General features: G+C 51.5%; 3 protein-coding genes across 3 annotated transcripts; all 3 read left to right on the top strand.

Moving 5' to 3' along the window:
• Apoc1 (apolipoprotein C1) lies at positions 1-3,797 on the top strand. The gene is made up of 4 exons (XM_006994871.4): positions 1-78; positions 191-266; positions 635-782; positions 3,644-3,797. Exons 2-4 carry the CDS (start codon positions 209-211, stop codon positions 3,702-3,704), a joined length of 267 nt encoding a protein of 88 aa, XP_006994933.1. The 5' UTR covers positions 1-78; positions 191-208; the 3' UTR covers positions 3,705-3,797.
• Positions 3,798-9,428: 5,631 nt separating this feature from the next.
• Apoc4 (apolipoprotein C4) lies at positions 9,429-13,436 on the top strand. Its single transcript, XM_006994868.3, has 3 exons — positions 9,429-9,587; positions 12,590-12,722; positions 13,165-13,436. The coding sequence occupies exons 1-3, from the start codon at positions 9,512-9,514 to the stop codon at positions 13,328-13,330; spliced, it is 375 nt and encodes a 124-aa protein (XP_006994930.1). The 5' UTR covers positions 9,429-9,511; the 3' UTR covers positions 13,331-13,436.
• A 1,465-nt stretch (positions 13,437-14,901) lies between these two features.
• On the top strand, positions 14,902-18,629 carry Apoc2 (apolipoprotein C2). The gene is made up of 4 exons (XM_006994869.4): positions 14,902-15,042; positions 17,512-17,585; positions 17,799-17,958; positions 18,374-18,629. Exons 2-4 carry the CDS (start codon positions 17,531-17,533, stop codon positions 18,459-18,461), a joined length of 303 nt encoding a protein of 100 aa, XP_006994931.1. The 5' UTR covers positions 14,902-15,042; positions 17,512-17,530; the 3' UTR covers positions 18,462-18,629.
• The last annotated feature ends 4,411 nt before the right edge of the window (positions 18,630-23,040 follow it).

The following is a 23,040-nucleotide window of genomic DNA, read 5'->3' as shown; positions in this document are numbered from 1 at the left end:
GCCCCCTCCCCGACCTGTTAAACCCCTGTGCAGGATCCTCCCACCCCTGCGCTCCTCCTAACAGATCCTTAGATCCAGGTGGGTGCATGGGAAAGTGCTCCCCACTTCCTACAGCCAAGGGATTGGAGTGGGGGAATCGTGGGGGTGGGGGTGGAAGGGTGCTAGTGATGCCCCCCCCATCTGCCTCCAGGGTGCCCCTCCAGCCACCATGAGGCTCTTCATCTCACTTCCTGTCCTGATTGTGGTCTTGGCCATGGCTTTGGAAGGTAAGAACCCGGGGCTTTGAAGTGTGGGACTGGTCGTGGGCCTGGGGACCGCAAGACTTAGAGGTCCCTCGCGAGAGCTCCGAGGTCCATTTCTTTGCCCGCGTTCCACTGCCGCCCCCGGATGGCTCCCCCAGCCCACCTGTCAAGGTGGTCGGTCCTGCGGGAGACAAGTCTGTCCAGAAAGCCCTAGCTACCGATGACGTAGCATCCCCCCTCTGGGATTGGCTGATCCTCCTAGGAGAGGTGGAGCGTAGATGGTGGAGGTGGATGGCGCAGTAAAAGACTAGTGTCCGAAGCCCTGAATCCCGTGGGTCACTCCCATACCCTCCCCCATGCTAACGGGTTTGCTTACAACCCTCTCGCTGCAGGCCCTGCCCCCGCCCAGGCGACCCCTGACTTGTCCAGCGCATTTGAGAAGTTGCCGGATAAGCTGAAGGAGTTTGGGAGCGCTTTGGAAGACAAGACCCGGGCAGCCATTGATCACATCAAACAAAAGGGGATCCTGACCAAGACCCGGTTAGGCCCTTTCGTGGAACGGGCGGGTTCTGGGGGTGCCTGTGTGAAAAGCTCTAGTGGACAACACTGACCAAGTGGGGAAACTGAGCGCCAGAGGAGTAATTGACACTCTCCCTGAGGTCATAGAGCTAGGTCTCAAGATGCTTGGAGTCTGGGGACGGGCCGTGTAACTCCTAGCTGTTAGAGGTGCTTTACGGGTGGTAGTGAAGGGCCCAAGCTTGGGAGCTGACAGGCCACCTTAGACCCTGAGCTCTCCCTGTATGTTCTTGAAATGGGACATGACCACAGGTTCCGGGACAGGGAGAGAAAGCAGGAGAGCTGTGCAGGCCAGAGGCTTCAGACTAGCCGAAGAGACAACTAGAGAAGGAAGATTAGGGGACGCTGGGTTAGGACCCCCAGCTATAACCCAGTCCCTGGTGGCACACGCCTTTAATCCAAGCGCTCGGGAGGCAGAGGCAGGCGGATCTCTGTGAGATGGAGGCCAGCTTGGGCTACAGAGCGAGTTCCAGGACAGCCAAGGCTACACAAAGAAACCCTGTCTCAAAAAAAAAAAAAAAAAAAAAAAAAAGAAAGGAAGGGAGGGAGGGAGGGAGAGAGAGAGAGAGAGAGAGAGAGAGAGAGAGAGAGAGAGAAAGAAAGAAAGAAAAAACTGTAGCAACTTGGGAGGCTAAGGGAAGACAATAGGGAGCTTGAGACCAGCCTGGACCACAGGGCAAGACTCTGCCTCAAAACAGAAACAAAAGAAAAACAAAAAGAGGGGGTGATTTTGAGGGGGAAATGGAGGTGCCCTGAGAGGCGGCTGGTATGTTGTAAACAGGTTGGTTAGCCAATTTCTGCTCGTTTTGGCAAGGAGACAAATCATTCTCATTCGTTTCAAGTGAGGTCTGAGTTTGATTACAAATACCCAGCCAGGCCTCAACTTGGCAAGGAAGTTTCCTGGGGGGGGGGGGGTGCAAAGGCCCTGGGGCAGGAAGATGTGTAGACAAGAGAGAATGGCCTTCCAGACAAGGGGAAAAACTTGGGCCAAGGAGGGGAGCGGGGGAATGGGTGGTGACGGTGACGTGTAGGCAAGCACAGGCTAGAGGAGGGTAGGCGGGAAGCAAGAGATGGCAGGCCTTGTGGGAGGTGGTGGCACATGCTTTTAATCTCAGCAAAAAACCAAACAAACAAAACAAGATTTAAAAAAAAAAAAAGAAGAAGCTAACTAAAAAGAAGATGAAGGGAGGCTGAGGGAAGATCTTTCGGTATCAATGCCTGCGAGAACCTGAATCTGATACCCAGATTCCACGTTTTACAAAGTCGGGCAGGAGGATCAGCAGCTGGGAGCACTTGCTGCCCGCAGCACCCATGTCAGGTGGCTCTCAAGAGCCTGGAACTCCAGCTCCAGGCGGTCCAATGCCATCTCCTGGCCTCTGCAGGCACCCAAGCACACAAATTCATGTATAAAATAAAGCTTTAAAAAGCGTGTAAGTAAAGCCAGGTGGTGGTGGCTATGCAAAGATCTTTAATCCCAGCACTCGGGAGGCAGAGGCAGGAGGATCTCTGTAAGTTCAAGGCCAGCCTGGGCTACAGAGCGAGTGCCAGGACAGCCAGGGCTACACAGATCAACCCTGTCTTTAAAAACCACAACCAAAGCCGGGCGGTGGTGGCGCACGCCTTTAATCCCAGCACTCGGGAGGCAGAGCCAGGCGGATCTCTGTGAGTTCGAGGCCAGCCTGGGCTACCAAGTGAGTTCCAGGAAAGGCGCAAAGCTACACAGAGAAACCCTGTCTCGAAAAACCAAAAAAAATAAAAATAAAAATAAAAACCACAACCAAACGACCAAAAAAGGTGAAGTATGGTGACATATGCTTTTATTTTTATTTATTTATTTATTTATTTATTTATTTATTTATTTATTTATTTATTTATTTATTTTGGTTTTTTGAGACAGGGTTTCTCTGTGTAGCTTTGCGCCTTTCGTGGAACTCACTTGGTAGCCCAGGCTGGCCTTGAACTCACAGAGATCCACCTGCCTCTGCCTCCGGAGTGCTGGGATTAAAGGCGTGCGCCACCACCGCCCGGCTGATGTATGCTTTTAACCCCACTGATGCGGTGGCAGATCCCTGGCCTAGGTCAGGGAGATACTGCCTGAGGACCAACACCTGAGGTTAGCCTTTGTCCTCTGTACACACCTGCTCACCACTTCCCACACAGTGGCTGGCTATGAAAGAGGAAGTTTTTTGACTTTTGATTTCATGATGCTCAGTCTGGGCAGGGCATGTGGCTCAGTTGGTAGAGTGCTTGTCTTGAATACATGAAGCCCAGGGTCTGGTCCCCAGCACCACATAAAACCAGACATAAAGGTACACACCTGTCATCCCGGCATCTGGGAGGTGGAGGCAGGAGGATCAGAAGTTCAAGGTCGAGCCGGGCGGTGGTGGCGCACGCCTTTAATCCCAGCACTCCGGAGGCAGAGCCAGGCGGATCTCTGTGAGTTCGAGGCCAGCCTGGGCTACCAAGTGAGCTCCAGGAAAGGTGCAAAGCTACGCAGAGAAACCCTGTCTCGAAAAACCAAAAAAAAAAAAAAAAAAAAAAAAAAGAAGTTCAAGGTCATCCTTAGCTACATATCAAGGTTGAGGCTAGCCTGGCTACATGAGACCTTGTCTCAAAACACACACACACACACACACACACACACACACACACACACTGCTCTGGTCTATGTGAGGAAACAGACAGAGAACTGACCCACCCAACCCAGAATTTTCATCCCACAGACAATGGGACTAAGGGAAGGGACACTGAGGGAGTAGGAAACAGGGGTCTGGAACCTTGGAGGGCACAGTAAACAGGGACCATGTCTTTATCTCTCCACAAAGGACCTGGCTTTCAGAGACATTCGACAAAGTGAAGGAGAAGTTCAAGACCACGTTTGCCTGAGTTCCTGGGGGCCATCTCGCAGTAAGGGAGCCCTCCACGTGATGTGACGGGTCCCTCCTCATCCCACACCAATAAAAAGCCTATATGAACAAACGCTCTCTGTGGTGCTTTGAGTGGGGGCGGAGCTGAGGAACAGCAGAGACTGAGTTGAGTAGTCTGTTTACCGTATTTATCTTTAGTGTGTGGGTGTTTGCATGTATGCATGTGCACCGCAGAAGCAAGAAGAGGGCGTCACCTCCCCTCCAGCTGGAGAAGGTTGTGAGCTTGCCGTGTGAGTGTTGGGAATTGAACCCGGGTCCTCTGGAAGAGCAGCCAGTGCTCTTAACCGCTGAGCCATCCCTCCAGCTCCCACACCCTTGTCTGCATTGTTTTAACTTTATAATTCCCCCAAAGAATCTTCTTGAGAACCCTGCTCATGTCCTGTGAGCGAGACTCAGAGAGGTAAAGTTGCTGGTGCAGGGTCACACAGCCAGACAGCCGGGAATTGGACTGAATGCACAGCCTGGCATGACCGCAGGTTTACACTCTTCTGGTTCGGTATAACCCGGATCAGGCTGGGTTTGGTTTATCCCTGCAAAGAGTAGGCACTCATGTACAGTTTAATCTGTACATGAATAATGAAGGGAAATAGAAAAACAAAGTAGCAGGGAATGGAAAGGGCATAGATGAGAGCCAGAAAGACAGTGCCTGTGTCTCCTCCTCCAGGAAGCCCTCCCAGACTCCAGGCTGGGCCAGGCTTCTGCACTGCAGCTCTGACCACTCTAGGTGGTTATCTTCTGGGAACTGTTACCAAGAAACCCCCCCCCCCCATTACAGGGCCAAGACTGTTTGTCGCCAATGGATCCCCAGCCATTGCCCACCTAGAGGTGACCACAGTGCCAGTGTTGAATAATATTTGGTCAAAGCAAGCAATGATTGCTTAATTTAAACACGTCATTTTTTGGCTTTGGATTTTTTTTTTTTTTTTTTTTTGAGAAGGGGTTTCAATACATGGCTCAAGAAGGCTTTGTAAACAAGGCAGGCCTCATTCAAGAGCATCCTGCCTCAGCCTCCTGAGTGCTGTGATTGTAGGTATGTGCCACCATGCTAGATCTGTCTTAACACAGTGTGTTCCCAAAAAACCCAGGGCCTGACAAATGCTGGGCAGATGCTCTACCACTGAGCCACACCCCAGCCCCTCACTGGGGGATTCTAGGCAGGGGCTCTACCACTGAGCCATACCCCCAGCCCCTCACTGGGGGATTCTAGGCAGGGGCTCCACCACTGAGCCACACCCCAGCCCCTCACTGGGGGATTCTAGGCAGGGGCTCTACCACTGAGCCACACCCCAGCCCCTCACTGGGGGATTCTAGGCAGGGGCCCTACCACTGAGCCACACCCCAGCCCCTCAAATACTCCAAATTTCCTGCCATAACCCCATGCGTCCAGCTGGAGAAGTTAGAAACCCATGAAAGGTGAGTAAGGAGAGTGAGGGTTTGAGGACTCCGCAGTAGGAGCAGGGATTCCCAATCAAGATGAAATCCTGAGACAGGAGGACAAAGACGGGAGGAGAGTAGGGACCTGGGAGGTTTCACAGCAGGAGGATCACCGGGAGCTTGAGACCAGCCTGGCTACGGTGTGACTCTGTCTCAAAAGCCAAAAAGAGAGATAAAAGGAGGGTTTCTGTTTACCGGGCGACTTGAAGGACAGTTTAATCTCAGGGATGCTCCTAAATCCTCAGACTGACACTGTCATGTCAGGGTCCTGTCCCACCCCCTTCCCTAATCCCCATTCTTTCTCCTCCCATCCCCTCCCCAGCACATTCTTTTCAGTTGCCCCTGATGTCCACCCTGGACGACCTTCAGTCTGTTCCTGTTCCCGGGATGAGCAAACATTGCAGGCACCAAACAGCAAACAGCACACAGCTACCCTGTGTGCTGACTTTGGATGAAGGGCAGAGGACAGAGACCTTCCCCAACCCCGGCCCCACTGCCTTAGGCTCCCTCTTGGGCTGTAGGGTTTGCCTGGGGAGGGTCATAGGTTAAATGGTGAAAGACAACTAGATTCAGACCCAACCAAAACAGTCTCAGCTTCCACGTGTGTGAGAAAAGAATGCTGGGTAGGAGCATGACTCAGTGGTAGAGCCCCTGCCTAGAATCCCCCAGTGAGGGGCTGGGGGTGTGGCTCAGTGGTAGAGCCCCTGCCTAGAATCCCCCAGTGAGGGGCTGGGGTGTGGCTCAGTGGTAGAACCCCTGCCTAGAATCCCCCAGTGAGGGGCTGGGGGTGTGGTTCAGTGGTAGAGCCCCTGCCTAGAATCCCCCAGTGAGGGGCTGGGGGTGTGGTCAGTGGTAGAGCACCTGTCTAAACACAAAGCCCTGGGTTCAATTCTCAACAGTAGAGGGGGAAAAATCCCTAACCTCTGGGGTGTGCCAAAGCCATTCCCTCTGGGCCTGGAGCACAGTGTGTATAAGGAAGCACTTGCCAAGAAAAGATCGTCATGTGCGGGCTCAGTTGGGAGAGTACTTGCTTAGCATACATTTGGCCTTGCATTCTATCCTCAGGCCAGCATAAAATTAGGTGTGGTGGCGCAGACCTGTGAGCTGAGCACTTGGAAGGCAGACACAAGGTAATCACGGTTCCAAGCACCTAGGCTACATTGGAAGAATCCTTATTCAAAAAAAATCAAAGCCTGGTCGGGGCCTGGTGGCACATATCTTTGGTTCCTGCACTCTGGAGGTAGAGGCAGGCAGATCTCTGAGTTCAGGGCCAGCCTGGTCTACAGAGTGAGTTCCAGGCCAGCCAGAGCTACATAGTAAGACCTTGTCTCAAAAATACCAATAAATATATCAAAGCCTGGTGTGGCCGGGCGGTGGTGGCGCACGCCTTTAATCCCAGCACTCGGGAGGCAGAGCCAGGCGGATCTCTGTGAGTTCGAGGCCAGCCTGGGCTACCAAGTGAGCTCCAGGAAAGGCGCAAAGCTACACAGAGAAACCCTGTCTCGAAAAACCAAAAAAAAAAAAAAAAAAAAAAAAAAAATCTGCCGGGCGGTGGTGGCGCACGCCTTTAATCCCAGCACTCGGGAGGCAGAGGCAGGCGGATCTTTGTGAGTTCGAGGCCAGCCTGGGCTACCAAGTGAGTTCCAGGAAAGGCGCAAAGCTACACAGAGAAACCCTGTCTCGAAAAACCAAAAACCAAAAAAAAAAAAAAAAAAAAGCCTGGTGTGGTGACTTACAGCTATCCTCCTGCCTCTGCTTCCTGAGTGCTGGAATTAAAGGCCTGTGCCACCATGCCTGGCTATCAAATCTAATTTTTTTTTTCAAAAATGAATAAATAAATAGCAACTGTTGGCTAGTTACACTGTGGTTGCCCATCTCCTGATGCCCTGTCCTGCATCAGGCCAGCCTCCAAGCCAGGTAATTACCCAATCACTTTTCAGCGTGAAGCAGTCAGCCTACAGCAGTTAAGAAACTTCCACCAGATCTCAATGCTGAAAACAGGCAGGGTTTGGCTATGAACTCCACAGCCCTCTTCCTCTTGTGGCCAGCAGGGTCTTCCTATGTCACCCCCGCTCAAACTCAACAATCCTCCTGCCTCAGCGTCTCAAGTTCTGGGATGCCAGGTGTGCACCACCACAACCATGTCCGTCCAGCAAGAGGTCCTGACCTCTGTAACAAGACATGGGGATCTGCGGTGGGTGGGTTTGTGCTTCTGTTTTCTTTTTTTATTTTTGTGGAAACAAAACAAAACAAAACCACAGAACATAAAATGGACCATTTCAGCCACTTTCGGTGTCTAGGTCGGCAGTTTTACACTATTTTGCAACCAACCCCAAAGTCTATTCCAAAAATGTTTGCATTACGGCAAACAGCAGCTCTGCGTGGCTTTTTTTTTTTTTTTTTTTTAACTGTCCTAGAGAAGCTGACATGTGATGAGCAGCTACCGGTGTGACCGGTCAGCTCTCTGCAGGCGTCTGGGTCAGGGTTGCTCTGTACAACTGCTCAGGCTGCGGTTGAGATTCCGGTCAGGAGATCTGCTGCGTGGAAACAACGTGTGCTGGGCATGTGATGGCATGTCATCCCAGCGCTGGGAAGGTAGAGGCCGGAGGATCGGAAATGCAAGGCCAGTCAAGGCTGCCCGGAGAAACTGTCTCAATAAACAATAAACAAACAAATAGGAAGCCACAAGGTACTCAGTTACATTTCAACTTCAGATGAATAGGTAATGTTTAAGGAGTTATTTGGTGAAATTCCCGAATCTTGCATGGAACACGTTTAAATTAATTTTTGTTTCATTGATGTGGTTTACCCTTGAAACCATGGAACTCAAGAGGCTGAGGCAAAAGGGTCCTAACAAAACCTCACCTCATTCAGAGAGAGGGAGGGGGAGGCAGAGAAGAAAGAAGAGGGGTCAAGATGGCTCGCAGATAAAGGTACCTGCGGCCAAGCCTAACTACCGAGCTTGATCCCTGGGATTCCATGGTGGAAGAAGAGACCCAAGCCCGGAAAGCTAAAGTTGTCCTTGGACCTCCACATGTGTTCAGTGGCATGGACAGACCCACAGGCACACAACACACACAGACACAGAAACACACACACAACACACATACAGAGACACACACAGACACACACAACACACAGACAGACACACACCATACACAGACACACAACACACACAGATACAGAAACACACACACAACACACACACACAGAGACATACACACAGACACACACAACACACACAGACACAGACAGACACACAGTACACACAGGCACACATACACAGACACACGACACACACAAGACACACACACAACACACAAAAGAATAAACATACTTAAAAACAATTGAAGTGCCACTGGGATGGCTTAGTGGTTAACAGTATCTTCCAGGGGACCTGAATCCGACTCCCAGCATCCACATCAGGCGGCTCACATCCAGTTCCAGGGAAATCTGACACCCCTGGCCTCTGTGGAAACCTGCACTCATGTACACATACCCCCCCCAACACAGACACACACACATACACATGAGTAAAAATACACTTTAAAAATATTGCCAGGCATTGGTGGCTTACACCTTTAATTCCAGCACTGGGGAAGTAGAGACAAGCTGATCTCTGTGAGTTCGAGGCCAGCCTGGTCTACAGAGTGAGTTCTAGGACAGCAAGGACTGTAGAAACCCTATCTAGAAAAAAAAAAAAAAAAAAAAAAGTTAACTAAAAGAACTCAAAACTCAAGCCACACAAGGACGAAGGACTGTAATTGCAGCTATCCCAGATGCTGAGGCAGGAGGACCATGATTCCAAGTTCTGCTTGGGCTGCTTAGTGAGACCTTGTTACAAAATAAAAAGTACAAAGAAGAGCCAGGTGTGGTGGCACATGTGGGAGGTGGAGGCAGGAGGATAAGGATTCCAGATCACTCTTGGCGATATATTGAGTTCCAGGACAGCCGGGGCTACAGGAGACCCTGTCTCAAAATAAATCAGAACAACCCTCCCTCCCCTGCCCCACTCCCCGCCACACACACCAATTTCTCAAGGCTAGATCGTGGTCTCGATTCCCAAAGGGAGAAACTGAGTCCAGGGAAAGTCTGGTGGCGTCAGGATTTTCATCCAGTTGAGTGTGGGAGCTCCCGTCAGGTCAGGGAGGGCGGGAAAGAGCGATCAGGCAGGCGGGCATGGTCTTTGACTGTCCAGTCACCAGGCCCGTCTCTTGAAGTCCTGCCAAGAAAAGTGGGGAGGTGACAGAGGGAGGTCTCTTTCCAGGGCCGCCTGCCTCTTCCCCAGTGTACAGAGTGGAGCACAGAGGACAGAGGGTCAAGTCCCCAGAAATGTCCCTCGTGGGACGCAGGATGCAGGCCCTGCCCTCCCTCTGCCTCTCGGTGCTGCTCCTGGCCTGCCTTGTAGGTGAGGAGTGGGGGGCTTGCTGGAGGTGGGGGTCCTGTGGGTGGGGCGTGACTGTGGCTTCACCAAATGGGTCCGTAGCCATGTAAGAGGAGTGTGACACACACACACACACACACACACACACACACACACACACACACACGGAACACAGGGTCTTCAGATACCAGGCAAACACTCTACCACAGGCTGTTTGTTTTGTTCTTTGGAGACACGGTCTCATGTAGTCCGGGGCTGGCTTTGAACTCTCAATACTGCTAAGGATGATCTTAAATTCCTAACACTCTTGCCTGTTCAGATTACAGGCATGCCCCACCACACCTGGTTTATGTGGTGCTGGGCATCAAATTCAGGGCCTTGTGCATGCAAGACAAGACCTCCCCCAGCAAAGCCTTATCCTTAGCCACTGGATCCCAGCGGCCATTGTGACAAATACAAATGTACACGTCTCACGATGGGCACAAGTACGCCTTTTTTTGTTTTTGTTTCTGATACTATGTATTTGTGATGTTTTTGTTGTTGAGTTTTTTTGTTTTGTTTTGAGACAGGGTCTCAGGTAGCCCAGGCTGGCCTTGAACCCCTGATCCTCCTGATTCTACCTCCTAAGCACTAGAATTACAGGTGTGCAATGCTTCCTGGGTGGGCATGTGCGTGTTTGTGGCTCTCTACAGGGTGCATGTATGAAAGTTCTAAGTGTGTGGCTACAGAGGAGGCTGTTTCTAGTGTGTTCACACATAGTATCTTATTTTGTGCTTGCATTTAAAATTGTATCTCGTGAGCAGAGTATATTGGTACAGGTCTGTAATCCCAATTACTCAAAGGCTGAAGCAGGAGGATTGAAGGTTTGGAGTCCTCCTGACAGTTTAGTGATACTCAACCTTTAAAATTACAGAAAATGGGGACTGCCAGATGGTGGTGGCACACACCTTTAATCCGAGCACTCAGACAGAGGCAGGTGAATCCCTGGGAGTTTGAGGCCAGCCTGGTCTACACAGTGCGTTGCAGGACAGCCAGGGTTATACAGTGAGACCCTGTCTGCTTCAGGGCTGGAGAGATGGCTCAGCAGTTAAGAGCACTGACTGCTCTTCCAGAGGACCTGGGTTCAGTTCCTAGCACCCACATGATATCTCACAACTGTCTGTAACTCCAAGATCTATCTGACACCCTCTTACAAGCATACATGTGGGCAAAACACCAATGCACATAAAATGAAAATAAAAATAAATATACACGCTTCTCCCGTAGACAGTGCTCATGGTGTGCCTGTGTACGCCTCATGTGCTTAGCGTAGTGCCCCTTTCACAGAATGGGAGACTGTCTTGGAGTGGTGAAGTCACAGGTGAGGCTTCTGACAGCAGGTGACATAAGTGTCTTGGTACTAGAGTACATGTGTGGTCTGGGTATGGTGGTACATGCCCAGAACCCCAGCACTTGGGAGGTGGAGGCAGGAGGATCAGGAGTTCAAAGCTAGCCTCAGCTACACAGGAAGCTGCAGGACAAGCTGAGGATGCGGCTTTGTTGGTAGAGAGCTTGGATGGCACACAGAAGCCCTGGGTTCCAGCCCTGGCACTGCATGAACCAGGTTGGGAGCACACACCCGTCAGCCCACCACTTTGGAGGTGGGGTCAAGAGGATCAGCAGTTGGAATTCTGATCAGCAGCTCAGAAGTTATCCTCGGTTACATGAGGCCAGCCAGGACTACAAGAGACCTGTCTCCATACATACATACATACGTACATACATACATACATACATGCATGCATGCGTGCGTACGTACGTACATACATACATACATACATACATACATACATATGAGGCTTGAGGGATGGCTTAGTGGTTAAGGGCGTGTACTGCTCTTGCAAAGGACTGGAATTCAGTTCCCAGGCTCACAACTGCCTGGAACCCCAGTTCCAGGGGATCTGATGCCTTTGGCCTCCCTAGGCTTACATTCTCATACAGAGACTAAAAATTAGTCTTAAAAAAAAAATGTTTAAACAGGTCAGGCATGGTGGCGCACGTCTTTAATCCCAGCACTCGGGAGGCGGAGGCAGGTGGATCTCTGTGAGTTTGAGGCCAGCCTGGTCTACAGAGTGAGGTCCAGGACAGCCAGTGTTACACAGAGAAGCCCTGTCTCAAAAAAAATCAAACAAATGAGATTCAAACAAAAAACACAAGCATAAGAATGAGCACCTGAGCACCTATACCTGTGTGCGGGATCTAGGTGTGGGTGCTAGAGCGAGAGGAGTGTGTGCGCGTGCGTGTGCGTGTGTGTGTGTGTGTGTATACACCTGTGTGTATGTGTGTGCGTGTGTGTGTGTGCGCGTGCGTGCGTGTGTGTGTATACACCTGTGTGTACGTGTGTGCGTGTGTGTGCGCGTGCGTGCGTGTGTGTGTGAGAGCGTGTGCGTGTGTGTGCACGCGTGTGTATGTGTGTGCGTGCGTGTGTGTATGTGTGTGTGTGTGTACACCTGTGTGTGCGTGTGCGCATGCATGCGTACATGTGTGTAAGGAAGAGAATTGTGACCCAGAGAGACTAAAAGCAAAGCTGGGGACATTGGCCATGGCAGAGGGTGAATTAAAATGGGCTTTTGCTCCCCCATGCATGGAGGCAGCCGCTGGTCTCTGTGACATGCCGGGAGGAGGTAGCGGCTGTTCCGGGAGTCACGGGAGGGGGCGGCCAGCAGTGGGGAAGGGGAGATGGCCCAGTGGGGGGAGTGAGGGCGGTGGTGTCAGGGGCCAAGCTGGCGACCAGGGATGGGCAAGGGTGTGCAAGACACAAGGCACTTGCCTGTCGCTTGCTTCCGGGAGGCACAGTAGCCCTCCCATAGGAAGTCAATGTGCCCCTTTCTACAGGATGGGAAACTGAGTCTAGGACAGGGTAAGTCAGGTGCGGCCTCTGATGACGGGTGACGTGGGTGTCTGGGGACAAAGGTGAGTGACGCAGGGAGAGAGGAATGGGGATCTGGGATCCCGCCTCGCTGAAGCGCTTCTGTGATTTCCCCCAGCATCCATGACTACAGAAAGCCTGATCCCCACCCCTGCCCCCGAGAACAGCCGCTGGGACCTGGTCAGGACCCGGGTGATGGAGATGGTGAAGCCACTGGTGACCAGGACCAGGGACAGATGGCAGTGGTTCTGGTGAGAGAGAGCAAAGAGAGCCAGTGGGTCTGAGGGAGGAGGGCTGGGTCTGGACCCCCAGGTCTGAGGGAGGAGGGCTGGGGTCTGGACCCCCGGGTCTGAGGGAGGAGGGCTGGGGTCTGGATCCCTGGGTCTGAGGGAGGAGGGCTGGGGTCTGGACCCCTGGGTCTGAGGGAGGAGGGCTGGGCCTGGACCCCTGGGTCTGAGGGAGGAGGACTGGGGCTGGACCCCCGGGTCTGAGGGAGGAGGGCTGGACCCCCGGGTCTGAGGGAGGAGGGCTGGGTCTGGACCCCCGGGTCTGAGGGAGGAGGCTGGGCCTGGACCCCTGGGTCTGAGGGAGGAGGGCTGGGGTCTGGACCCCCGGGTCTGAAGAAGGTCAGAAATAGATGGGCCATACCCCTGTGGCATCTAGGGTGTCAACTAAGATGTCCTCCTTACACAGGGGCCCTGAGGCTGTCCAGGGCTTTGTGCAGACCTACTATGAAGACCATTTGAAAGACCTGGGTCCCCGCACTCAGGCCTGGCTGCAAAGCTCCAGAGACCACCTCCTGAACAAGACCCTCAGCCTGTGTCCCCAGCTGCTCTGCAGAGACCAGACTCAGGGTTAAAGTGCCACCCACCTCCCCCCTCCCCCACCTCCTCCCCCTGCCCCACCTCCACCCTCTACCCCCCCACCCCCCACCCCCGCACCCACAATAAAGCTGTTTGTTCCTACTCTGTGTCACCTGCTGAGAAGCTCCTCTTGAGGCCAGAGGTCACCCCTTGTCATATCTAGGAGTTAATAAGAGGAAACGCTGTCACCTGGCAGGGGAGGACACTAGGAAAGCTTTAGAGGAAGGGGCCAAGGTGACAACCCCCTCCCTCCCCACACGGTTCCGTCTTGAAGTGAACAGGAGACTTCCAGGCGCCTGCTCAGATCCAGGAGGCAAAGTCTTGAAGGTGCCCCGGGTCAGAGGAACCTTATCCTCACAGTGCCCCTCACTTCCTAGACCATGCAAACCTTAAACCCTATTCCAAGTGGTTCCCCAAATCCCAAAACCCTCCACATTATCCAGCCGTCACTCTCAGGAACTGGGGGCTTGTCTCTCTTCCTTTTGGGGGAGGCAGTGGGGGAGATTCTAAGAATCGAACCCAGGGCCTCATACACACCAGGTAAGTGCCCTCTTTTCAAAATTACAGGCTACATAGCAGGGGGGACCCTAGGAGGACTGTGGCTTATAATAAGTTTTGGTTTTACTCAATCACTGGGCAAGCCTCAGTGAAACACTTCACTATTAGGATAAGAATGTGTACTGTATCAAGCTGATAATAAGAAAAAAAATAAATGGAAAAAAATTACATTTATGTCAGACTGTGGTGGTGGTGCACGCCTTTAATCCCTCGGGAGGCAGAGGCAGGCGGATCTCTGTGAGTTTGAGGCCAGCCTGGTCTACAGAGGGAGTTCCAGGACAGACAGGGCTACACAGAGAAATCCTGTCCCGAAAAAGCAAAACAAAGAAAAATTACATGTATTTAGGGGGTGACAAAGTAGCTGAATGGTTAAGGCAATGGACCGCTAAAAATTCCATTTATTTATGTGTGTGTGTGTTTGTACTCACGCAAGTGTATGTGCCATGTGTACATGTAGAGGTCAGAAGACAACTTTCAGGAGTTGTTCTCTCCATTCTTCTCAGGGACTGAACTCAGGTCATCGGTCTTGTTAGCAAGCTTCTTTACTCGATGGGCCAACTTCCCAGAATTCTTCTTATATAGGATCTCACTATGTAGCCCTGGCTGTCCTGGAACTTACTGTGTTGCTCTGACTGGCTTTGGTTTACATTTCGAGCTGGGCATGGTGCTACAAACCTATAATCTCAGCACCTGGAAGATGAGCAGCTCAGGGACAGCCTTGGCTACACAGAGAGTTCCGGGGTAGCCTGAGCCACATGAGAGACCCTGTGTGAATAAAACCAAAACAGAGAGATGCTTTTTCGTTTTCAGATAGAATCTTGCTAAGTCGCCCAGTGAGCGGCTCTTGCACTGAATTCATGATCCTCCTGCCCCAGTCTTCTGAGAGAACTTGAGGTCCATCACAGCTCTGCCCGGCTTCTGGGTAGCTTTTCCAAAACAGGGCTTCCCTGTGGCTTGACGTGGCAGGGAAGTCACTGGTCGCTGCCCTCTCAGCCCGGCCTCCCCACCCCCTCAGCGGCTCTGTTGGCCAGGACTTTGGCCTCGGACAGAGGACCTGACTGATATGGAGGGAGGGGGCCCGCCAAAGCTATAAAGCCTGCCATCCCACTGGAGTCAGTGAGGACAGCCCCAACCTGCCCGTGACATTCAGGTAAGAGAGGGACGGGGGGGGGGGGGGGGGGGGCGGCAGGAACATCGGGGAGGGGGGCAGGAACATCGGGGAGGGGCAAAGATTCCTAAATCAGAAATTACGGCTGTCACCTTGTCAGAGGTCGGTCTTGGAATCATGGAATGGATGGATTTTTATTTTATTTTATTCAAGATAAGGTCTCTCACTGTGTTGTAGCCCAGGCTAGCCTTGAAGTTTTGATCCTCCTGCCTCAGTGTGGTGAGGCATGCTCTGGTGTGCCTGACTAACACCACGGAGTTTAGATATGTAGTCTGTTTGTTTAGCTTGGCTCTTCTCCCAGGTTGGATCTCTGCCTCTACCTCTTTTTAAAAACATCTTTTATTTATGCGTATAGATGTTTTGCCTCCATGCATCTCTGCCCTCCAAGTGCAGCCTTGGCTCCCCACAGGAGAGAACACTGGATTCCTGGGAACTGGGGTTACAGACAGTCTTGAGCCGCCACTTGGGTGCTGGGAATTGAGCCCGAGTCCTCTGGAAGAGCAGCCAGGGTTCTTAACTGCTGAGTCATCTCTCCGGCCCTGATTTCGGCCTGTTTGTCTCTCAGTTTCCATTCCCAAAGTATGGGTGAGGACTTTGTGCCTTAGTTTTTACAAACCGTAGGAAATGGGAGAGGGCCACTGAGAAAAGCCGAGGGGAAGCTCAAGACTCTGGGGACACGAGAGTCACAAGTGTGGGTGTGAACTCTGCCCCAGGGTGTCTGTCCTCTCCCTCTCCCCCTCTCTCTGAAACAGGGTTTCTCTGTGTAGCTCTGGCTGTCCTGGAACTCGCTCTGTAGACCCAACTGGTCCTCGAACTCACAGAGATCCCCCTGCCTCTGCCTCCCGAGTGCTGGGATTAAAGGTGTGCGCCACCATCACCTGGCTACTTGTTCTTATATTTTAATTTTTTATTTGAGTGTTCATGTGTGGCGCGTGTGCATGTGCCATGCACATATGTAGTGGTCAGAGAACAATTTGCAGGAGCTGGTCCTCCCCCTCCCCTTCCCCCATGTGGGTTCCAGGTATTGAACTCAGGTCCCCAGGCTTGATGGCAGATGCCGTTACCCGCTACACCATCCACACTGAATGCCCATCCTCAAGGTTTTTTTTTTTTTTTAATTTAAAATTTTATAATTTTTTATTTTTTAATTTAATTTTACATATCAGCCACGGATTCCCCTGTCCTCCCTCCTCCTGCCCCCCATCCTCAAGGTTTTAACAAAGAATTTGTTTGTTTTAAAAGGGTTTGTTTATATTTCCTACTAATCCGGGGCTGTTTAGGGCTCACAACAGCTTTCCTGAGAGAGTGAATGAATGGATGGAGAGATGTTTCTCTCGTTCCCTGACTGCACTTCACTAGCATGTAGAAGGCCCTCAGTGGCATCTCTGCTACTTGGGGAAAAAATGTTCCCTGACACTGGGCTACGCAACAGCAATCTCAGCACTGCAGAGGCAGGGGACGGCTGTGAGTTCGGTGCCAGCCTTATCTGCTCGGAAAGAATCTGTTTCTTATTTTTGTTTTCTTGTTAGGAAAGGAAAGGAAAGGGCAGCTATTGTCAAAATCTAGAGAGCAGAACTGGAGTTGTAGCTCCGTGAGTGGAGTAGGACGTGCTCAGGGTCCTAGGTTCAGTTCCCAGTACCGCGCAAGGCTGGGTGTGGCGGCTCACACCTGTGATGCCGGCACTCTAGAGGTAGAGGCAGGGGGAGCATCCTAGTGTTCGGGGTTATCCTAAGGTACTTAGTCAATTTGAGGCCAGCCTGGGCTATATGAGACTTCGTGTTGAAAAGAGGGGGCGGGCATTGGAGAGACGGCTCAGTGGTGAAGAGCACTGGCTGCTCTTGCAGAGGACCTGGGTTCGATTCGTGGCACCCGCAAGGGGACTCACAGACCTCTCTAACTCCAGTTCCAGGGGATCCAGTTCCTTGTTTGGCCTCTGCAGGCTCTAGGCTCGGTATTGTGTGCAGTTATGTTCGTGCAGGCAAAACACCCACATACATCGATTTTATTACTATTGGTTTGTTTGGTTTTCTTCCAGACAGAACCTCATTCCATATAGCTCTGGCTGTCCTGGAACTCACTCTGTAGACCAGGCTGGCCTTGAACTCACAGAGATCCGCCTGCCTCTGCCTCCCAAGTACTGGAGTTAAAGTCATATGCCACTGTGCCTGGCTTTATATACTTATAAAAAAAAAAAAAAAAAAAAAAAAAAAAAAGCCGGGTGGTGGTGGCACACGCCTTTAATCCCAGCACTCGGGAGGCAGAGCCAGATGGATCTCTGTGAGTTCGAGGCCAGCCTGGGCTACAGACTGAGTTCCAGAAGACACCTCTTCTGAATCAACAGGTTTAAAGTCCTTGTTGGGCAGGAGCAGGGACAGACCAGGGTCCCCGCTCACCCCCAGAGAATAGGATCTAGCAGCGCACTCCTGTCGCCTAACAAGCCACTGTCCTCAGTGCACAGGTCACAGACAGCATGGGCTCCCGGGTCCTCCTGGCTCTCTTCCTTGTTCTCCTGGTGCTGGGATATGGTGAGTGGGGTTACAAGGTGGTGGGTGTGGGGGTCATGAGGAAGGGGTGGGGCCATGAGGAAGGGGTGGGGTCATGAGGAAGGGGTGGGGTCATCGTGGAGCACCTTTCCACTCTCCTCGGCCACTCCCCTTCTTCTTCACAGTGCGTCCCTCCGCTTACCCAAAGCCCCCCTCAGTGCCTCCAATCCAACTATCACCTCATGTTTCCCACAGAGGTCCAAGGGTCCCAGCAGCTCCAGCAGGATGATCCAGGCAGCCCAGCTCTGCTGGACAAGATGCAGGAGTCCATCTCCGGTTACTGGACCTTTGCTAAGGCGGCTGCTGAAGACCTGTACCAGAAATCATACCTGACCAGTGTGGATGAGAAACTCAGGTGCGTCCTGGGCTGTGGAGACAGAGCCCAGCATACTCCCTCACACACCAGAGTCTAGGTCCCACCCCTCTCCCCTAGACCTGTGGGTCCAAGCTCTCCCCTCCTACCCCAATCCTAGGAATCCAAACACCAGCCTCCTCCCTCCCTCCGACGCTCGGTCCCGGCTTAAGCCTTGCTCTCTCAGGCCTCAACTCTTTCCTCAATCCCAGGAGTTTAGGACCCTGCCTTCTTCCCTCAGACTCAGGGACCATGCCCAGCCCTGCTCCCTCACACCAAGGGGTCCAGATCCCAGCCGGCTCTCTCAGACCAAGGAATATAGCCGCCATCTCTTTTCTCTGAAATGCAGAGGTCCAAACCCTAGCTTGTCTCGTTTCCAGGCTTCTCCTCCAACCCCCTCCCTGTGCTTTCTCTCCAGGGACATGTACAGCAAAAGCTCGGCAGCCATGAGCACTTACGCGGGCATTTTTACGGACCAGCTCCTTACTCTGCTAAAGGGCGAGTGATGTCATGCAAACCCCATGTCAGAGGCCGGGAGAAGCGGGCACTCGACGCTCTCGTCACGTGACCAGAATGGTCCCACATTCCCCTGTCCCAGCAGCTCTCATCGTCCTGTTCCCAACTCCAGACCGAATTCTTTCAGTGAAAGAATAAATCAGTCCCAGTTCACTGACTTTGGTGTGGCTTTTTTCCTGAGGCTCCCAGAGCCACGATGGAGGGCCTACGGAATCTAGTCGATGTTTGATGGGTGTGGTTTTATGACGAGATGGTTAGCATCCTGCGTTCTGAACATTTGGTGAGCACCTGCATGTCTGTGGCTAAAACGCCAAACCTGGTCCATTGGAATGAAGGGTTGACTACTGGCCAGGCATGTGGGTTTGAATCTGCAACCCTGGCACTTGAGACCTGAGGCAGGAGGATCATAGCAATTCTAAGTACTGGGCTATATAAATGACTTTTAGTTTTCTTTCTTTCTTTTTTTTTTTTTTTTCTTTTCCGAGACAGGGTTTCTCTGTAGCTTTGGAGCCTGTCCTGGACTAGCTCTGTAGACTAGATTGGCCTCGAACTCACAGAGATCCGCCTGCCTCTGCCTCCTGAGTGCTGGGATTAAAGGCGTGTGCCAGCATTGCCCGGCTAGTTTTCTTTTTAAATCACATTTGTTCATTTACTTATTTGCTTGTTTTTTGAGACAGGGTCTCTCTATGTAGCTCTGACTGTCCCAGAACTCAGTCTGTAGACCAGGCTGGCCTTTAATTCACAGAGATCCCTGTCTGTGCTTCCCAAGTGCTAGGATCAAAGGTGTGCACCACCACACCCTGCTCCCCGCCCCCCCCTTTTTTTTAAAATACACAGCAGGATTTTCGAGGCCAGCCTAGATGGCAGTGTAAGATCTTACCTCAAAGCATACATACAACAACAACATACACACACATACACACACACACACACACACACACACATCCCCAAAATATCCAGATGTAGCAGCTGGAGCCTATATTTACAACACTGCCAACGTCCTGAGGTGGAGACAGGGAAATGAGAAACTCAAGGTCATTCTCCACTATATAGTGAGTTTCAAACCAGCCTGGGCTCCAGGAGACCCTATTTCAAAACCAAACAAAACCAAGTCGACAAACAAAAAGAGCCGGTTAAGGTGCCTCAGTGAGGACAGATGGTCTCTCCCAGAACCCACATCAACTTGGGAGGGGAGACTCACTTCACACAGTTGTCTTCTGGCCTCCACAGGTGTGCTGTGTGTGTGCATGGCACATGCTCACTCACACATCAGCTTACATACACCAATAATCAATCATAGCTCAGGACTACCGGGCGGTGGTGGCGCACTCCTTTAGTCCCAGTACTCGGGAGGCGGTGGCAGGCAGATCTCTGTGAGTTCGAGGCCAGCCTGATCTACAGAGTGAATTCCAGGACAGCTGGGGCTGTTACACAGAGAAACCCTGTCTCGAGAAACCAAATAAACAGGAAAAGAAAAGAAAAAAGATCATGGCTATGGCTCTTGCTTAGCCTGGGTGAGGGTCCTCAGCTCAAGTCGGAGTACTGATGAACAGAAAAGGCATGGAAATAAGTTGTCCAAACAGAAGCCTGGCACAGAGGAAAGGCCCTCCTAAGCTGCCAAGGGCCCAGAAGGGCACACACGGAAGCCTGGGCCCTCTGACAATTCCAACATATTAACCTCATGTGCGCTTTACTAAGACCCTTGCTAGTCTGTGGACAGGACACAGCAGAGAAAAGCCAGTCATGTTTCCAAGTGGCCTCTGGCAAAGAGCCAACGGGGTTAGGCATGGTGACACACATCTGCAATCCCAGCACCTGGGGGCCTGAGGCAGGCAGATCTCAGAGTTAGAAGAGAAGCCAGCTTGGTCTAGAAAGGGAGAGGGAGAGAGAGAGAGAGAGAGAGAGAGAGAGAGAGAGAGAGAGAGAGAGAGAGAGAGAGAGAGAGAAGCCAGCCGGGCAGTGGTGACGCACACCTTTAATCCCAGCACTCGGGAGGCAGAGACAAGGGGATTTCTGTGAGTTCAAGGCCAGCCTGATCTACAGAGCCAGGGCTGCTACACAGAGAAACCCTGAAACCCTGTCTCGGAAAACAAAATAAGCCAATAGCTGAAACTGTTTTGATGATTATTACTTTGTCATATGTTTCATTTATTAGTTTTTAAAATTTATTTATGTATTTACCCAAGATGGGGTCTTACTTGCAGCCAGGTCCTCCTGCCTCTCCCCGTGTGGACTGAGGACAGGTCTGTGAGCCTCACTCCTGTGTCCCGTAGGTGGTGCCGTTGGCCCCGGAGAGGACCCATGGCCTGGATTTCTTTTAATCTGTTCGGCAATAACCTACGGTCAGTCTTTCAATACTCCGGGGGCAATTTTCCCAGGTCCTGAGGCTGGGCAGCTGTGAGTCCAGTAGAAAACAGGGACTGGGAAGGAGGGGCAGTGGAAGGCTCCCAAGTCCCCAGGGCCTGGGAAGAACTGAGGCTGCCAAGCTCTGGGGGTGCCTGGGAGGGGGAGACGCAGGGGGAACAATTCCTGCTCTGTCCAGTGTTTCCCACAGACTCAAGCCAAAGGGAACCACTGCCCAGGCCAGTTCTTCTCTCAGCCAATCCCAGTGCCACCCCCAAATTCCTTTCTTTCTCAGGTCCCCAACCGCCTCCATTTAGGACCCCACTGTCCAGGCGCCCCGATTCTTCCTCTCTAAGAACTGAGTGATCTGAACCCTAGATTTCTCCTCTCTTAGACTTAGGACTCTGAATCTTGAGTCCTGTCTCCTGAAGACTTAGAAGATGGGGTGGGCCAATTCTCCCTTCTTCTTTAGAATCTGAAAACACGATTCCTGGTGGAGTTGGGTGCCCCCTAATGGTAGACAGAGTGAGTTCGTTCTGTGATTCAATTTATTTAACGTTAAGAATCCAGCCAGAGCTGAATGCAGGCACAGTGAGACCTATAACATCAGTTTGTGATAATTCCTGGCCAGCCTCTACATCGTAGTGAGAACTTGTCTCAATAACAAAAGTCTGGTTGTTTGTTTGTTTGTTTTTGTTTGTTTTTTTTTTTGGTTTTTCGAGACAGGGTTTCTCTGTGTAGCTTTGTGCATTTCCTAGAACTCACTTGGTAGACCAGGCTGGCCTCAAACTCACAGAGATCCACCTGCCTCTGCCTCCTGAGTGCTGGGATTAAAGGTGTGTGCCACCACCGCCCGGCTGTTTTTTTTTGTTTTGGTTTTTTGAGACAGGGTTTCTCTGCATAGCCCTGGCTGTTCTGGAAATTGCTCTGTAGATCAGGCTGGCCTCGAACTCACAGAGATCCACCTGCCTCTGCCTCTTGGGTGTTGGGATTAAAGGTGTCCAAAAAGTCTGGTTTTATGCAATGCTGGATATTGAACCCAGGGTATCATGCATGCTAGACAGGCACTGTACCAACTGCACAAATTTTTTAAATTAAATTTTATGTGTCTGAGTGTTTTGGTGGCATGTATGTAAATGCCTGGCACCCAAGGAGGTTACAAGAGAGCATCAGGCCCCTTAGAACTGTAGTTATGGATGACTGTGGGTGCTGAGAATTGAACCTGGAACCTGGTTCTCTGGCAAGGAGCATCCAGTGTGCTTAACTACTGCGCCAATGCTCCAGCCCTCATCTGCCCGCCTGTGTCTCCCTCCCGTCGGGATCAAAGACATGTGTCGTCGCTGACGCCACCACCTGGCTTCATCTGTCTACTTTCTAACCGTTTCTTCTTGCCATTGCGGTGACCCTTAGGTAAGTCGCTTTCTGCACTGAGAGAGCTTGGTTTTTTTTAATTCAGCAATGATCCCTAAGTCAGTGCTGGGGACACATCAGTGACCAGCGGTAGTCTGGCCTGTGCAATGCAGGTGCACATGCTCAGTAGGTATAGGTGGGGAGACTAGAGAGTCTGGAGGGCTTCCCAGAGGAAGAGGTACTCCCACAGAGCTGAGATCTAAGACGGGAGAACAAGCAGAGAGTAAAATGGCAGTTGCTTACTTTTTACGTTTTGTGTTGGGGGACATATCCATGGCACATGCGTGGAGGTCAGAGGGCATCTTTTGTTATATGAGTCCCAGAACTTGAACTCCCACCAGTGTTTTCTTTACACCTTCGATCTTACTAGGTCTTGGCAGTTACCATGTTGGTGGGAGAGGGGTCCGTAACATAATTCATAGTTAGGAGGAGCGGGGATGCTGAAGAGGAAAGAGCCGGCAAGATCATTTAGCCTGTCAAGAGCAGGATGCGGATCTATCTTTCTTTTCGTTCTTCTTTTTGCTAGACAAGGACTCTAGTACCTCAGACTGACCTAGAATTTGCATGTAGTGGAGGGTGGCCTTAAACATCTGATCCTCATGTTTCCAGGATTACAGGTGTACCCCACCATGCCCGGCTGGATGTGGTTCTAGAAATGGAACATAGGGCCTCCTGCAAAGGTTAGGAGCTCTATCGAGTTTCACCCACAGCCATACCTGATATGAACCTAGGTAAGACTGAGGCTGGATAGAAAGATGAAATTTTATTTATTTATTTATTTATTTTGGTTTTTTCTAGACAGGGTTTCTCTGTGTA

The sequence above is a fragment of the Peromyscus maniculatus genome, chromosome 1, assembly GCF_049852395.1.
Source record: "Peromyscus maniculatus bairdii isolate BWxNUB_F1_BW_parent chromosome 1, HU_Pman_BW_mat_3.1, whole genome shotgun sequence".
NCBI classification, from domain to species: domain Eukaryota; kingdom Metazoa; phylum Chordata; class Mammalia; order Rodentia; family Cricetidae; genus Peromyscus; species Peromyscus maniculatus.
The sequence above is the reverse complement of the archived record's forward strand: the minus strand, read 5'-3'. Positions and strand labels throughout refer to the sequence as shown.

Bases quoted from the DNA above. Each gene is read 5' to 3' on its own strand.
- Apoc1 (XM_006994871.4), top strand. From the start codon at position 209: ATGAGGCTCTTCATCTCACTTCCTGTCCTGATTGTGGTCTTGGCCATG. The intron at 267-634 runs GTAAGAACCCGG...CTCTCGCTGCAG, and splicing joins CTTGGCCATGGCTTTGGAAG to GCCCTGCCCCCGCCCAGGCG. The intron at 783-3,643 runs GTTAGGCCCTTT...CTCTCCACAAAG, and splicing joins GGGATCCTGACCAAGACCCG to GACCTGGCTTTCAGAGACAT.
- Apoc4 (XM_006994868.3), top strand. From the start codon at position 9,512: ATGTCCCTCGTGGGACGCAGGATGCAGGCCCTGCCCTCCCTCTGCCTC. The intron at 9,588-12,589 runs GTGAGGAGTGGG...GATTTCCCCCAG, and splicing joins GCTCCTGGCCTGCCTTGTAG to CATCCATGACTACAGAAAGC. The intron at 12,723-13,164 runs GTGAGAGAGAGC...CTCCTTACACAG, and splicing joins GACAGATGGCAGTGGTTCTG to GGGCCCTGAGGCTGTCCAGG.
- Apoc2 (XM_006994869.4), top strand. From the start codon at position 17,531: ATGGGCTCCCGGGTCCTCCTGGCTCTCTTCCTTGTTCTCCTGGTGCTG. The intron at 17,586-17,798 runs GTGAGTGGGGTT...TGTTTCCCACAG, and splicing joins TCTCCTGGTGCTGGGATATG to AGGTCCAAGGGTCCCAGCAG. The intron at 17,959-18,373 runs GTGCGTCCTGGG...CTTTCTCTCCAG, and splicing joins AGTGTGGATGAGAAACTCAG to GGACATGTACAGCAAAAGCT.